This window comes from Cebus imitator, unplaced genomic scaffold (assembly GCF_001604975.1).
Source record: "Cebus imitator isolate Cc_AM_T3 unplaced genomic scaffold, Cebus_imitator-1.0 Scaffold118, whole genome shotgun sequence".
Lineage (NCBI taxonomy): Eukaryota > Metazoa > Chordata > Mammalia > Primates > Cebidae > Cebus > Cebus imitator.
This window is the reverse complement of record NW_016107433.1, coordinates 430,437-445,657: the sequence shown is the minus strand read 5'-3', so window position 1 is coordinate 445,657 and position 15,221 is coordinate 430,437. Positions and strand designations below refer to the sequence as shown.

At 44.6% G+C, this 15,221-nt stretch overlaps 1 protein-coding gene across 2 annotated transcripts in view; it reads right to left on the bottom strand.

The window, feature by feature from the left end:
- The window catches only part of CUNH16orf70 (chromosome unknown C16orf70 homolog), a 43,547-nt gene extending 37,157 nt beyond the window's left edge, over nucleotides 1-6,390 (bottom strand). The window contains exons 1-2 of one of the 2 annotated variants that reach the window (XM_017539266.2): nucleotides 6,304-6,390; nucleotides 6,063-6,183 (exon numbers count right to left, since the gene is read on the bottom strand). In XM_017539266.2, coding sequence (XP_017394755.1) covers nucleotides 6,063-6,126 — 64 coding nt within the window. In that variant the 5' untranslated portion in view covers nucleotides 6,127-6,183; nucleotides 6,304-6,390. Of the gene's footprint in view, nucleotides 1-6,062; nucleotides 6,184-6,298 lie in introns of both variants that reach the window. The other variant, XM_017539267.2, reaches the window with a different exon arrangement.
- Between the last annotated feature and the right edge of the window lie 8,831 nt (nucleotides 6,391-15,221).

Below are 15,221 nucleotides of genomic sequence, written 5' to 3'. Positions count from 1 at the left end.
GGGCGAGAGTGAGACTTTGCCTCAAAAAAAAAAAAAAAAAAAAAAACCCACATCAAAAAAAAAAAAAAAAAAAAAAAAAAGAAGTACTTTTCACTTTGGGAGGCTGAGGTGGGTGGATCACCTGAGGTCAGGAGTTCGAGACTAGCTTGGTCAAAATGGTGAATCCCCATCTCTACTAAAAACAAACAAACAAAAACTACTTTTCATCCTTCCATAGTGTAAGACCTGGCACATAGTGGAGACTCAATAAATGTTTGTTGAGAATATGAACAAGCTAATGCATCTCTCACCTTTGCCATTCCTGAAATGGAGGACCATCTGTGCTGTCTTTCCCAGTGGGGATGAACAAACATCCATGTGGAGAAGACAGACAAGCTTAGTTAGATGTCAAGAAAGAGGAAGGATGCCTGGCTTCTCTGATCCACATGGCACATGCCAGTTTCTTTCATTCTTTTTTTTTTGAGACAGAGTCTTAGCTCATGCCCAACTAACTTTTGTGTTTTTAGTAGAGACCCCCGGGGTTTCACCATGTTGGCCAGGCTGGTCTCGAACTCCTGACCGCATGATCCGCCTGCTTTGGCATCCCAAAGTGCTGGGATTACAGGCATGAGCCACTGCACCCAGCTTCTTTTTCTTTTTTTTCAAAGTGATGGAGTCTTGCTATGCCAGCCAGGCTGGTCTCAAACTCCTGGGCTCAAGCTATCCTCCTGCCTCAGCCTCCCAAAATGGTGGGATTATAGACATGGGCCACCGCGCCCAGCCGATGCCAGTTTCTTGAGGGAGGATTCCACTTAACCACATCAAAGGATGTCTCGGCATCTTAGGATCTTAGGATCCTGAGTCACCAGGGAGAAACCCACCCAGAGGAAACAAAGCAGCCATGATGACTGGTCATCACACAGCTACTGGTAAAGGACGGCTACGAAAGATCTCTAAAGGGAACTAACTATATGAATGGCAAAGAAACAGGAGCACTATCCCAGCTCTAACAGAATGGTCAGCCTTCTAAATCGCACAAGTCTTTGTCTCACAGATCTCATCACTTGCCTGCTTATAACCTTCCAATGGCTTCCCATTGCAGGGGGACAAAACCCAAATATCATGTCATCACCAAAAGGCCCTGAATATTCTGGATCTTATCCATCTATATCTTCTTTCTACTGTTCATCAAGCTCTTTCTCACCTCAGGCCTTTGTATTAGCTCTTGTTGCTGCTGGAATCTGGAATGTTCTTCCCAAAGCTGGCTTTTGTTTGCACTTTAGGTCTTGGTCACACCCCACTTCCCTGACTGCCTTATTCAATGAAACCTCTCATACCATTTATTTATGTTAGTCTCCTTTATATCCTCAGAGAGGTAGAATCTTGTCTGTCTTGTTCACCTCAATACCTCCCAGAACCCAATCACTGCGCCTGGCACAACTGTAGGTGGTCATGAACATCTGCGAAACAAAGCAATTAGAGCACTTAGGTCTTATACCATGAATCCTGTTGACCACTCTCCCTCTACAGAACTCCTATTGTCTCTCTGCCAATACTACTCTCCTCTAACTTTTCCAAGTCTCTCCAATAGGGTATGTTTCTGCTGCTTATCCCTGGTTCAACTAACCACCCAGTTTCTGACTCGTCTCCATTTGTTTTCTGTCCAAAGGCAAATAAAAGTCAACAGATTAACAGTGATCTTTTCAACTTCTCTGCATTCTAGCTCTCAATATCTATGTCCAACATCTTATAGAGTTTCTCAAGTTAGAAACCTCTAGATTCCTCCTTCTTCTCCACCTCTTCAAATCCAGTTCTTCCCAAACCAACGCCCACAATACATTTCATTAATATGTATCCTCTTTTCCACAGATGTGCACAAATTCCAACACAAAGGCTCCTTGATAGTATCCCAGGCAGCTATAACCAAACAGAATTGGGACTATGGGAAATCCATTTTTTCTTCTACCAATGCAATATGCTCTAATTACAATACCAAATTGCTTACAGTTCCCTGCCCATATCATCTATCTTTTCTACTGTGTTTCTTTTTTCTTCTTTCGCTTGACTGGAAGATTTACAGCTCCTGTTTGTTGGTATTCCTATGTTCTCTGAACCCCTGGGTCCAGTCAAGTACTTTCTTCCCCTCCACAGTATCCTATATATCCACTACTTGATTATAATAAAAGTAACTATTTCTATAATCCTTCTCTATCACTAGACTAAGCTCTTCAGGGAATAAGATCATTTTTTAAAATTATTTATTTTTTATTTAAATAGAGACAGGGTCTCACTGTGTTACCCAGGCTAGTCTCAAACTCTTGGCTCAAGTGATCCCCTGACCTCAGCCTTCCAAAGTGCTGGGATTACAAGCATGAGCCACTGTGCACTGTTTATTACTTAATTATCAATGTTTGTGAGCAGAGTTCACAGAGGTAGATGATGCCTCCAACACAGTGAGCCTTCAGTCTCTGCGGAACAAGGAAATCTTGGAGAAGGTTATTTTCTCCACTGACCCTTAAATCTACCTTTTTTAGTCCATTTCAAGACTAATTTCAAAAACAAATTCAGAGATTTGCCTCCACATCAATACATTCTGTAACTCTCATTGTAAACATTTCAGGGCCAGGCACGGAGGCCCACGCCTGTAACCCCAGTACTTTGGGAGGCTGAGGTGGCAGGATCACTTGAGGTTAGGAATTCAAGACCACTCTAGTCAACATGGTGAAACCCTATCTCTACTAAAAATAAAAAATTATCTGGTGGCGCACACCTATAATCCCAACTACTCAGGAGGCTAAGGCAGGGGAATAGCTTGAACCCAGAAGGCGGAGGTTGCAGTGAGCTGAGATCGCACCACTGTACTCTAGCCTGGGCGAGAGTGAGACTTTGCCTCAAAAAAAAAAAGAAAACAAAACAAAACATTTCAAATCTGCACTGCCTTTACTTACTCCACCACTGGTCAAACCATCAGGGACATTCACAGAGATGCTGCTTGGCCTAGGTTTTCCTGTCCCTGTGTTGCTGGCATTTCCCTAATCGTCCAACATTATGCCACCAGGAAGGCTGCCAAGGAGCTGCCAGGATGCAGCTCCCCATTGTGAAGCCAGGCAGATAATTGCATCTGCATTTGCACAGGTTCCAATAAGAAACCTGGTGACAAAGTTGAGTCCATTCTCAGAAGTATAGACCAGTGGGAAGCAGGAAATGCCTGTCTGGCTACTTTTGTTTATCATCTCTCTCTCTGAGCCTGTCCCTCACCTGGCAAAAGGAGAAAACAACACCTAACTTACAGGCTTGTGGTGGCAAGAGGTAAATATTGCCTGGTTCACTAGCCTACTCATGTAATTCTAAAGCAGATTCCCTTCCAAGACCTAACCATACCTAATAGCCCCAAATGTAGTTTGGATGTGTTCAGGGTTGGTGAGGAAATTGACAGAGGTAGAAAATGGCTCTATTTTTAAAGTGTAGTGAAGTTGAATGACCACCATTTCTCAGGCAGACATCACGTAAAAATGAATTTTAAGATCCATGGGAATTATGAAGGCTCTGGCTCAGTCTATGAGCTTTCCCCTAAAATTTGATTCTGGACCCAGTATACAGAAATGCCCTTCTCACTCTTTTTGGTTGTTATTTAGACAGTTTGAAAGAGCTAGGTAAACCCTTGATTCCTGGGAAACTAGCAGAGCTAGGAGTAAGAGTTACGGTGTCAAAACAACAGCTAAGAGAAGCCTTGCTCCCTCACTCAGTTTTCTCAAAACCCTGATCTCAATTAATATTCTAGTAACTACTTTTTGTCTTCTTGAGACAAGGTCTCTCTCTGTCACCCAGGATCATGCTTGGTGGTGTGATCACGACCCACGACAGCCTTGACTTCCCAACCTCAAGTGATCCTTCCAACTCAGCCTCTCAAGTAGCTGAGACTACAGGCCTGGCTAACAAAAAAAAATTTTTTTTTTGGTAGAAATGAGGTTTCACTATGTTCCCTAGGCTGGTCTTGAACTCCTGACTTCAAGCTATCCTCCTGCCTCAGCCTCCCAAAGTGTTGGCACTACAGGCCTGAGTTATTGTGCCCAGTCCCTAGCCACTACTTTTGACCAAGGGACTCTGAATGTTTGTACCACCAAGAGATCCACAATCTAGTCACATTATCAAGCACAGTTTGAAGCTATGGCTGTGGTTGTTACCCAGCCCTGAGAGGACCTGGCTTGGGCAGCTGTCAAGGAGAGGAGAGGAAAGGAGTTAACTAGAAGCCAAACAGCATTAGCATGGTATCACTAGCCTCCCAACCAAGCTCTTAGTGCTTCACCAGAGAATGGAGCATTTTGTACCAGCTAACATTTTGGAAAGAACTCTGGAGGAATGGTAAGTTATGAAAGAATTTGGCCAAGACCCCTCAATTAAACCAGCTCTTGTGGTTGGGCACAGTAGCTCACACCTGTAATCCTAGCATTTTGGGAAGCCAAGGCGGCTGGATCACTTGAGGTCAGGAGTTCGAGACCAGCCTGGCCAACATGGTGAAACCCCATCTCTGCTAAAAATACAAAACAGCCACGTGTGGTGGCGGGTACCTGTAACAACTACTCAGGAGGCTGAGGCAGGAGAATCGCTTGAACCCAGGAGGCAGAGGTTGCGGTGAGCCGATATTGTGCCTCTGCATTCTAGCCTGGGTGAAAGAGTGAGATTCTGTCTTAAAACAAAACACCAACAACAAAAACTGGCTCTTGCAGCACACAGGACATACACAGCCACTAAGCACCAGCAGGGCCCTACCAGCAATCCGTACCACTTGGTTTCTCCAATACACTGTCTCCACAGACATGAGTCTTCCAGAGTCAAGGATAATCTATAACTCAATGGAGCAGCTGATTTAGTCCAGTAGCTCACACTAGAGTGACTAAAGTTCAGGCCTGCATAAATAAACAGCACCTACCCTACCCCCTTTTCTTAGTGCTGGAACATCAAAGTAAACACACAGGTTACTAAATGCAAACATCCTTGTACACATAAAGGTAGTGATGTTGGGAATGGAGAGGGTGAAGGGAGAAAGCTGGGCCAATAACCCTCAAAATGACCAAACTGCATTTTTTAGAAACTAAATGTTACTTCCCACAACTCCTATTTCATCCAATCTTCAACTCTCACAACTGAGGTCTGAGTTTAGGGGTACAACATCCCACATAGACTACATTTCAAAAGAGAGGGAAGTGGGGCTCGGCTCAGTGGCTCATGCCTGTAATCCCAGCACTTTGGGAGGCCAAGGCGGGCGAATCACGAGGTCAGGAGTTCGAGACCAGCCAACCTGGACAACATGGTGAAACCCTGTCTCTACCAAAAATACAAAAATTAGCCAGGTGTGGTGGCATGTGCCTGTAATCCCAGCTACTCAAGAGGCTGAGACAGGAGAATCACTTGAACCCAGGAGGCCTAAGTTGCAGTGAGCAGAGATCGCGCTACTGCACTCCAGCCTGGGCGACAAAAGGTAGACTTCCCCTCAAGAAAAAAAAAAAAGAGAGAGAGGGAAGCAAATGGGATGTCCCTTTAGTACACACAAAGTCAACTCCCTTGATCAGAGCCCCAACAACTGATCATGGGTTCCAAGCCTAGGTTTCCCCCACAAAAAAGGGGAAGGAAGCCACAGCCCAGAAATGCAGTGGGAGCCAGGCCACAGGCCACAGTGGTGATCAGAGGGGTCAGCCACTTCTCAGCCATTGTTTAGTCCGTAAAATGGAAATGGGAATAACAATAGTACATAACCTCAGGCGCCGGCGAGGAGTACTACAGAGAATTACGTCTACAAAGAGCAGGGCCTGGGATTAAGCATTTGGGGCGAGCCAGCTGTTATTGTCTTTACTACTGCTGTCCCACTGTCCCAGAAGGGTCCCTGCTGAGACCCGAGACGAGCAACTGACAGGCAAATCGAGCCAGTCGGAGCGGGTATCTAGTGCCTGGAGCCCAGCAAGACGAGAGGACGAGGTGAGGAGCTGCGGGCGCAGGGGCTTGAGAGACTGAGAAAAGAGGTCGGAAGAGCCCAGAAGAAAGCAAGGACCAGCGAATGGGGTCCTGACAGAGGACCGCAAACTCACCCAGTGTGAATTCCCATTGCTCGTTCCCCAAAGAGCGTTCAGGCACCACCTCCAGGTCCAGCATTGGTTCGGCTCGCCTGGCCCGGGCGGCCTCCCTGCGGCAGCGCAGACGGGACCGGAGCTGAGGAGACAAAGCAGCGGCTGACAGGCCGCCCGCGCCGGCCCGCCGCAAACCCGCTTTCCACCTCCAAACCGGGCGGGAACTGCGGCGGCACCGGCCCAACACCACACCTCACCTCACCTCACTTCACTTCACCTGCGGCAGCCGCGGCGGTGGGGGCAGCGGCGGCGGCCGAAGCGACTGCAGCAAAAGTGGCGTGCCGAGCCGTAAAGCGCGGGGAGGGCGGGGCGAAGGCGGGAGAGCCAACGCGGGGAGGAGCCTGAGGCGGAGCCGCGCACGCGCAAATCCAGCCGCCATCGCCGCAGAGGCTGAGCCGGGAGGGGCTGTAATGTTGGGAACGATTGGGGCTCTAGGAGCGAGAAGCCCAGTACTTCGTGAGCCCCTACGTCTGTTCGCTACAGCACACATACTTCATATGTCTACACAAAGCAGGGTTCACCACGCAACACACACGTCACACAGCTGCACAACACCCGTCTGCTGTCTACACACGTGTCCCACTCACAATTCACTGGTAGCAGAAGGCGAGTACAGAGGGCAAGTTGAGGCCCAGTAGGAGGGAGGACGCGGAGTCCCTGAGCCTCACGGCCCCCACCGTCTCCGTTGGGACCGGAGGTGACGCCGGCCGCAGCAGCTTTTAGTTGTTCAGGAATGACGGCCCCACCCAATCGCCCCTGGGGCAGGGGTCGAATCGAAAGCGAGTGAGGACTGTGGGGGTTAACAGTGGGAATTGGTTGAGGGAGAGGCCTGGGTTGAAGGGGAAGGGGTTGGGCCAGGCCTCCCTGCTGACCACATCCAAACGTGCGCAGCTCCCAGGGACCGGGATCCGAAGCCACCCGCGCAGCGTGTACTAAAGCTGTGGGGTCTTGACCAACCCCTCGGCGCTTTCTGTGCCACAGTTTTCCTAATCTGCAAGGTAAAGGAACGTTCCTCTAGCACGTTCAGCCTGAGGTTTTGGCCTGTGCCCCGGGACACCCTGAAACTAAAGGGCAGCCCAGGCCTCTGCCGATGCCGAGCCTTCACGGAGGCAGCCAAAATGCGACGCGAGATTATACCCACTTTACAGGCGAATACATAAGACCCAGAGAGGTTAAAGACCCAAGGCCCCTTGGGTTTACGGGGCAGAACCTAAGTTCTTTTCATTACATTGCCCCTGGAAGAAGGTTTTCAGCAGGGGAGAGAGTGGCATGCTAAATTCTCAAACTGGCTTGATACTAGTGTAACTTGGGAGGCTCTATCAAAAGTTGAAGTCACTGTTTGATTAAAATAAAACATGGAGACGGTTGTCCACTGCAAAACAACAGAACTGGGTCATTGAGATGTCCAGCAGGGAAGTGGCTAAATAAACCCTGGTATGTATAATTAGATATGCTTTTAAAGGTGAACACTGGAAGCAGTGCGCACAGCTGTAATCCCAGCACTTTGGGAGGCTAAGATGAGAGGACAGTTGAGCTCAGGAAATGGGACCAGGCTGGGCAACATAGCAGTATGTTTTTTGTTTGTTTGTTTGTTTTAAAAAAAAAAAAAAAAAAAGCTGGTGTGGTGGCAGTAGGTTGGGCTGGTAGTCCTAGCAACTCAGGAGGCTGAGAGGTGGAAGGATAGCCTGAGGATAGCTGCAGTGAGTTGTGATTATTGAGCCCTAGGGCTCCAGCCTGGATGACAGAGCGAGATCCTGTCTCTAAATAAATAATAAAAAAAAGTGAAGTAGGTCCCTATGTTGATGTAGAAGGAACTCCAAGAGAAAAAAGCCAGATGCAGAAGTATGCATACTATGACCCTCCCCCCCTCCCCACTTTTTTTGCTGTAAAGCAAAAATAAAAGAAACACTGGCTGTACCAAAAAGGAAGAACATTTCTGGAAAAATAAAACATTGTCAATAATACCTAATAGAGTGGCAGAGGACAGGAATCAGGGCGTCATTATTCTTTACCATGGCAAGCATTAAAGATGTGTTTAGAAAAGGCTAGCTGGGCACCTGGGCTAGATAGCTTGGGAAGGAAATCTGGGGAGTAATCTTAGATTGGTGAAGCGCAGTCTTAGTCAATTAAAAGTGTCTGGCTGGACGTGGTAGCTCACGCTTGTAATCCCAACACTTTGGGAGGCTGAAGTGGGCATATCACCTGAGGTCAGGAGTTTGAGATCACCCTGGCCAACATAGTGAAACCCTGTGTCTACTAAAAATACAAAAATTAGCTAGGTGTGGTGGTGCATGCCTGTAGTCCCCAGCTACTCAGAAGCCTGAGGCACAAGAATTGCTTGAATCCAGGACATATAGGTTGCAGTGAGCCAGTATCACCCCACTGTACGCTAGCCTCAGCAACAGAGCAAGACTCTCTCAAAACTTGGAGGGGACTTATTTCTGGTGGAGAAAGAGGGGTAGGGCCTAAATAGGGGTGGGATAAACCCAGTAGGGTTGTGGGAGAGGCAAGACAAAGAAGAAACCACGTAATTCTGGGTAACAAAGTGAAAAGGATTTCTAATTTGAAGAACTCCCAAAACAGGAAGAACAAGGTTGTGGGAGAAAACCCTAAGCAATTCCCTGTTGGAATACTAAGCAGATAGGTTTCTATGAACAATGTCAGTCAACAAGAAGTTTATCTGACCAGATGTCGTGACTCATTCCTATAATCCCAGCATGTTGGGAGGTTGTGGGAGGACTGCTTGAGGCCAGAAGCTTGAGACCAACCTGGGCAATATAGCAAGACCCCATTTACACACACACACACACAATCAGCCAGGTGTGGTAGCACACGCATGTAGTCCCAGCTACTCAGGAGGCTGAGGTGGGAGGATCACTTGAGCCTGGGAGTTTGAGGCTGCAGTGAGCTATGTTTGTGCCACTGCACTCCAGCCTGGTTAACAGAATGAGATGCCATCTCTAAAAAATAAAAAACAAAAGTTTATCTTTGCTCATTTAACGTTGATCCACCCAAGTTTTTATCTGAGGTGGGAGTAACAGCTTTGGGATGGTGATATTAGGAGGCCTTGGCCCAGAGACCAATACACAAGAGTAGAAGCAGAAGGTGCCTCGGTACAGCAGGCCAACTCAGAAGAATGTCAGCAACAGCCACTCCCCCAAACAGAGGGTGGGGTGTTCAGAAATATGAACTAATGAAGAGTATATTCAGGGAGGACAGGTAGTCATGGTAGCAGTCAAAGCCAGACATGCAGGGATAGCTTCGGGTCAAAGCATGGTGGTTAACCCCTGGGACTGAGAATTTGAATCCCAACTCTGCCATTTAATAGCTTTGTGCCTTGACAAGTTAATTAGCCTCTCCATGCCTTAGTTTCTCCTGTAAAATGATCATGCCGGCCTCACAGATTTGTTAGGAGGTCTGTATCTGTGTGTCTGGCTTACTGGTATATGCTTTGTGTATAACTAAATTTAAAAAAAATCTAATAGTAACAAAGAATTAATGGAATCCACTGGTAGGATTTAGATTGGATGTGGGAGATGAAAGAGACTGGGAGTCAAGAATAAAGACAGTTTTTCCAGCTTGGGTAGCAAGAAGGATAGTGATTAGGGGAACTGACATTGGCATGTGGAAGGATATCAGTCCTTCTGGTAAAACTGTCACATATAACTTGGAAGGGAAGAAATGTAACAAGCTTGAAACTCTACGTGGGTTTAAAGAACTTGGAAAACAATCTTAGTACCATGGTTGTTATTAATTCCATTTGGCAATTTTTTTCTTTTTTTTTGAGATGGTGTCTCACTCTGTCGCCCAGGCTAAAGTGTAGTGCCTTGATCTTGGCTCATCACAACCTCTGCCTCCTGGGTTCAAGCGATTCTCCTGCCTCAACGTGCCCAGTAGTTAGGATTACAGGCACGTGCCACCACACCAGGCTAATTTTTGTATTTTTAGTAGAGACAAGGTTTCACCATGCTGGCCAGGCTAGTCTTGGACTCCTGACCTCAGGTGATCCACCTGCCTCGGACTTGCAAAGTGCTGGGATTACAGGCTTGAGCCATCATGCCCAGCCATATTTTTTTTAAAAGCCAGTTTGAAAGCTGGAATGACAGATAATGTGTACCGAAAATGAGGGATGGGGGTAAAAGTCATGGAAAATGGTAGATCAGGGAATCCATCCCAATAGGCCTCACAAAGAACACTCCCCTCTGTTAGTGTCATGTCATAATTGTTACTGACCAGTGACTTCATTCTTCCCCTTTCTGAAGGCAAACGCTTCCTGCAATTTTCTTGCTCCTGTCCCACCATTATGTACTGGGTGTGTAGATCCTGGTCTCCACATACAATTTTAGCTCAATACCTGACCAGCAGGCACTTTTAGTTTTTCTCCCATGTTTTCTTGAAGGAAGGAGAGTAAAATAATTGAGAGTGGCTTGTTGTAGTCATTAAAGCTATTCACACATATTCTGTCTCCTGGGCAAAAAGTAGCATTGTAGTTCCCTGACCAACTGAAGTTGGGTGTGGCTGTGACTTGCTTGCTCCATTGAAAACAGAAGTCACGTGTATCAATTTCAGGTGAGTTTTCAAAGCCAATGCTTGTTTCATTACCTGTTTTCATTCTTGGTTCTCTCACAGTGTCTGGCAATGTTCCAGTTCTGCTTTTTCGGCCTAGGTCAACCACTGATGAATATTTAGCATGTAAGACAAAAATCTTTAGGCCAATACTTTTTTTTCTTTTGAGATGGAGTCTTGCTCTGTCACCCAAGCTGGAGTACAGTGGCATGATCTCAGCTCACTGCACCCTCCACCTCCCAAGTTCAAGCGATTCTCCTGCCTCAGCTTCCTGAGTAGCTGGAATTACAGGCACGCGTCACCACACCCAGCTAATTTTTTTTTTGTATTTTTAGTAGAAATAGGGTTTCACCATGTTGCCAGGCTGGTCTCAAATGCCTAACCTCGTGATCTGCCCACCTCACCCTCCCAAAGTGCTGGGATTACAGGAGTGACCCACTGCACCTGGCCTCTTTTTTTGGTGTTTTAAAGCAACACAACCAGCCTATCTTGGCTGATAAGAGAAACTGAGAAAACTGTCAATTATGCCTCCTGTACTTTATTTTTAGCTTTGAACTATCTTCATGCCCACGAAGCTACCCCTTAATCTTCCTACTGTGTTACCACTGGGACCAAGTTTCAGATTCATCTTGTTCTCTCCCGTCAACCAAAATGAGTTTTCTCAAGCACCTATTCCAACAAGGTCACAACCCCTCAATGGCTTCCTGTTCACTCTTAGGAGTGGTACACGTTTTCATATGGTTGAAAAGGCCAGTCCAGCACTGCTCTTCTGCCCTTCCAGATTCCTCTCACTGCTGCAGCCCCCTCTTTTCCATGTTCGTCATACTCAGCTGCTTAGTTTCTCAAACTTGCCAAGCTATTGCCTAGCTACCTGCAATACCTTCTCTAGCTGGTGTAGTGTCTGCCATCCTTCAGATCTTAGCTTGAACATCTTTAGGGAAGGTTTTATTCACCCAGACTAGATGTACTCTAAGAGCCAGTACTTCCAATATAACATAAATGGTGTTACTGCCTTTAGTCAGCTTTTGAGCTAGACTGTAGATTTCTCGTGAGCAGGGAACATGTCTATTTTGGAAACTGGATATTTTCCCCCCTAAATAATCCTAGGAGGTAAATAGTCATACTTTTAGTCTCTTTAAAAAAAAAAAAAGACCTTCAATATTTTCCATTTTTATTTTTATAGGTAAGATCTTGCTCTGGTTGCCCAGGATGGAGTACAGTGGCAAGATCATAGCCCACTGAAACCTCAAAATCCTGGGCTCAAGCGATTCTCCCACTCCGGCCTCCCAGGTAACTGAGACTTAGAGGTGTGCATCACGATGTCTGGCTAATTGAGAAAAATAATTTTGTACAGATAAAGCTCTCGCTATGTTGCCCAGGCTGGTCTTGAGCTCCTGGCCTCAAGCAATCCTTCTGACTCAGCCTCCCAAAGTGCTGGGATTATAGATATGAGCTACCGTGCCTGGCCTTTATCTACTCACATCTCCTCAACATTTCTGAAACCTGAATGAGGTCAATAACGACCTTAATTCTAAGTTGCTTAAATTTTCTAACCAAAAGCTGAGAGTTGACTAAAACAGTGTCTTATCTGTTTTGGAATATCCTATATTTAAACAAACTAAACTGCCATTTCCATCCATGATCCCACCCTGTGACTGTCATTTTTTAGCTTTGGAACAATTTTCAAATGCCATATATGAATATATGATGGTGATGCAAGAAAAGGGATTGACGCTATCTAGGGGGAATCACGCATTCAAATCTGCAAGACTAAATCTTACCTTTAAAGAATGTTTAGGAGATTAGAACACCAAAGATATAAATACTCAATTACATATATTTGGTAATATCACTGTGGTGGTTTTACAAAGATGTCCACAAATGCTTTGACATCCCTGCCTTCAACAGATGAGATTAATATTCCTCCCCCTTGAGTGTGGGCGAGACCCAGTGAATTGATTCTAATATAGAGTGTGGCAGCCCAAGGTTCAGTAATAAGACTGTATGTTTGGCTGAGCATGGTGGCTCACGCCTGTAATCCCAGTACTTTGGGAGGCCAAGGCAGGGGAATCATTTGAGGTCAGGAGTTTGAGACCAGCCTGGCCAACATGGTGAAACCCAAAAAATACAAAAAGTAGCCAGGCATGTTGATGAGCACCTGTAATCCCAGTTACTCCAGAGGCTGAGGGAGAATAGCTTGCACCTGGGAGGCAGAGGTTGCAGTGAGCGAAGATCACGCCACTGCATTCCAGCCTAGGTGACAGAGTGAGATTCCATCTCAAAAAAACAAAACAAAACAACAGACTGTGCTTTCAACTTGGGTGTGTACTCTCTTGGATCACTTGCCTTGGGGGAAGCCAGCTGCTCTGCTGTGCACTGTCTTCTATTGTGTTGTGTCTATGGAGAGAACCACAATTGGGCATGAAACTGAAGGAGGTCTCTGTCCAACACCTAGCAAGGAACACCTACCTACCTTTCATCTAGCAGGCTGCAAAGAACTGAGGCCAGTCAATGAACACATTAATGGGTTTGAAAGAGGATCTTTCATCCAGCCAAGCCTTGAGATGAGTGTAGCCCAGGGTGACTCTTAACCTCATGGGAAACCCTGAACCAGAACCACTGATTTGTGACTCACCTGTGGGATAATACGTGTTTACTGTTTTAAGTGGCTAAAGGATAATGTGTTATGGATAATACAATGGCTTATAGATGAAAAGGTCCCCATTGCCAAATGAGGCATAAATCAAGTAAGATATTTTTCACCAAGCTGCCCAGAACTAGCATATCCAATTATGTTTCTAGAAGTGATAAACTCACTAAAACCATGCTGTTACTGCTCAAACAATTTTCTGAAATTAACTCTCAGGGCATGAATCCTACTCTTTGGAATTTCCCTTAATGTTGTCAATTCAGAATTTAAAGGCATTTTTGTCATTTGCAGTAAGTCTGGTGGTGAATCAGAAAAAATATCTTTATTATGGATCAAACTTAAGGCATATTTCCAAAGAAATGGGCTTACTTTTCTGTTGTAGGAAAACGCCAGGAGTCATCTTAAGAATGTTTGATGTAACACCAGCACAACCAAAATGACTGTATTTCCAAAACAACTAGCTTGAAAGATGGAACTAATTTGGATGTGTAATTAAAAATTCTTCCTCCCAACATCACTACTTTATGGTCATATCTCACAGGATGGGTAAATCAAGCTAGATTTCTTGAAAACCATAATATATGGGGGATTTGTATACCTTGTATACCTTGTGTTATCTACATTTAAAGTGGTCTTCTTTGGAATCAACAGAAATGACCACTAGATGCCACTGTTGTTGCTTTCTTCTTTTATAAGAAACAGGATCAAAGAACAACAATTTTCATGTCATAATTAACACTGGCACAGAAATTATTGGATTATGTCAATGAAGAGCAAAGACCCTGTTTTTACTACATAGAAGTTTATTGTGAAAGTAAATTAAACATACAAACACACAGTATGGCTAATGGTGGCAAAAGCAATCTGGTAGCTTAAGGCAAGTTTTAATGGAGATGAATTTAGAAAAGATGATGCAATGATGTAATTTTGTTTAAATATAGATTATGAAAAAATATCAAATTGCATCAATAACTTAATATAAGTAGTTTTCAAAGCCTGCACTACTGGAGAAAAAGGGCTCATGATCTTAATGCCAGCATTAAGACAAACAGAAGCAGCGCGGTGCTAAACGACAGGAAAATCCAGTATTTACAGAAGGATGGTAAGAGAAACATTTAACAGCATTTGATTGTATTTACTGGTGGACTGAAAGCCCTTAGCTAGAAAATTGAGGAAAATGTACCATCATCATGTTATTTAAAAAAATTTAAGTGCAGAAGTCAAAAACCAAGGAGCTCTGTAATAAAGTAACCATAAACCATCACTGTAAGGATCACTTAAATAGTGATTCCCTCAGGGGACATTAGGGCACTGAGTGTGTAAACATGTGAGCTGTACAACACCAAAACCAACCAAATTCATTCATAGTACTTGTAGTTACGCAAGATCAGCATGGCCTTTAATGATGCATTATTGTTTATAACAATTTAAACACACTCCTTACCATGCATGACTTCAAATATATAACAAATATTTTTATTCTGATACAGGATATCTGTTTATGAAATAAGTAATCTATATACAATGAAAGTAACACCTCCCTCATCAATCAAGTAGTTACATGCTTTTTAAATGCAAAGATCTTATTCAGACTTCAGTTCATTTTCTGAATTGCCTGTGTCAGTTTTTCACTCATTAAAATAATGCCATTTTATGATAAAATACATTTTTCAAAAATTCAGAAATGTAGTAACATTTAATAAATGTGACCATGAAAAATATTTGTAAGGAGGTGCCAAATGACTTAGCACTTTTTTCCAGTCTGTATCTAAAAAAAAAGTTGCACTCAATTTGACAGTAAGCCTATTTAAAAAATATTCTTACATTAATTCATCTCAAAAGGTTCTATTAACAGTCCTTTTGCAAAATACCATATATATAGCTGAAAACGTTTTTTCCAGAAT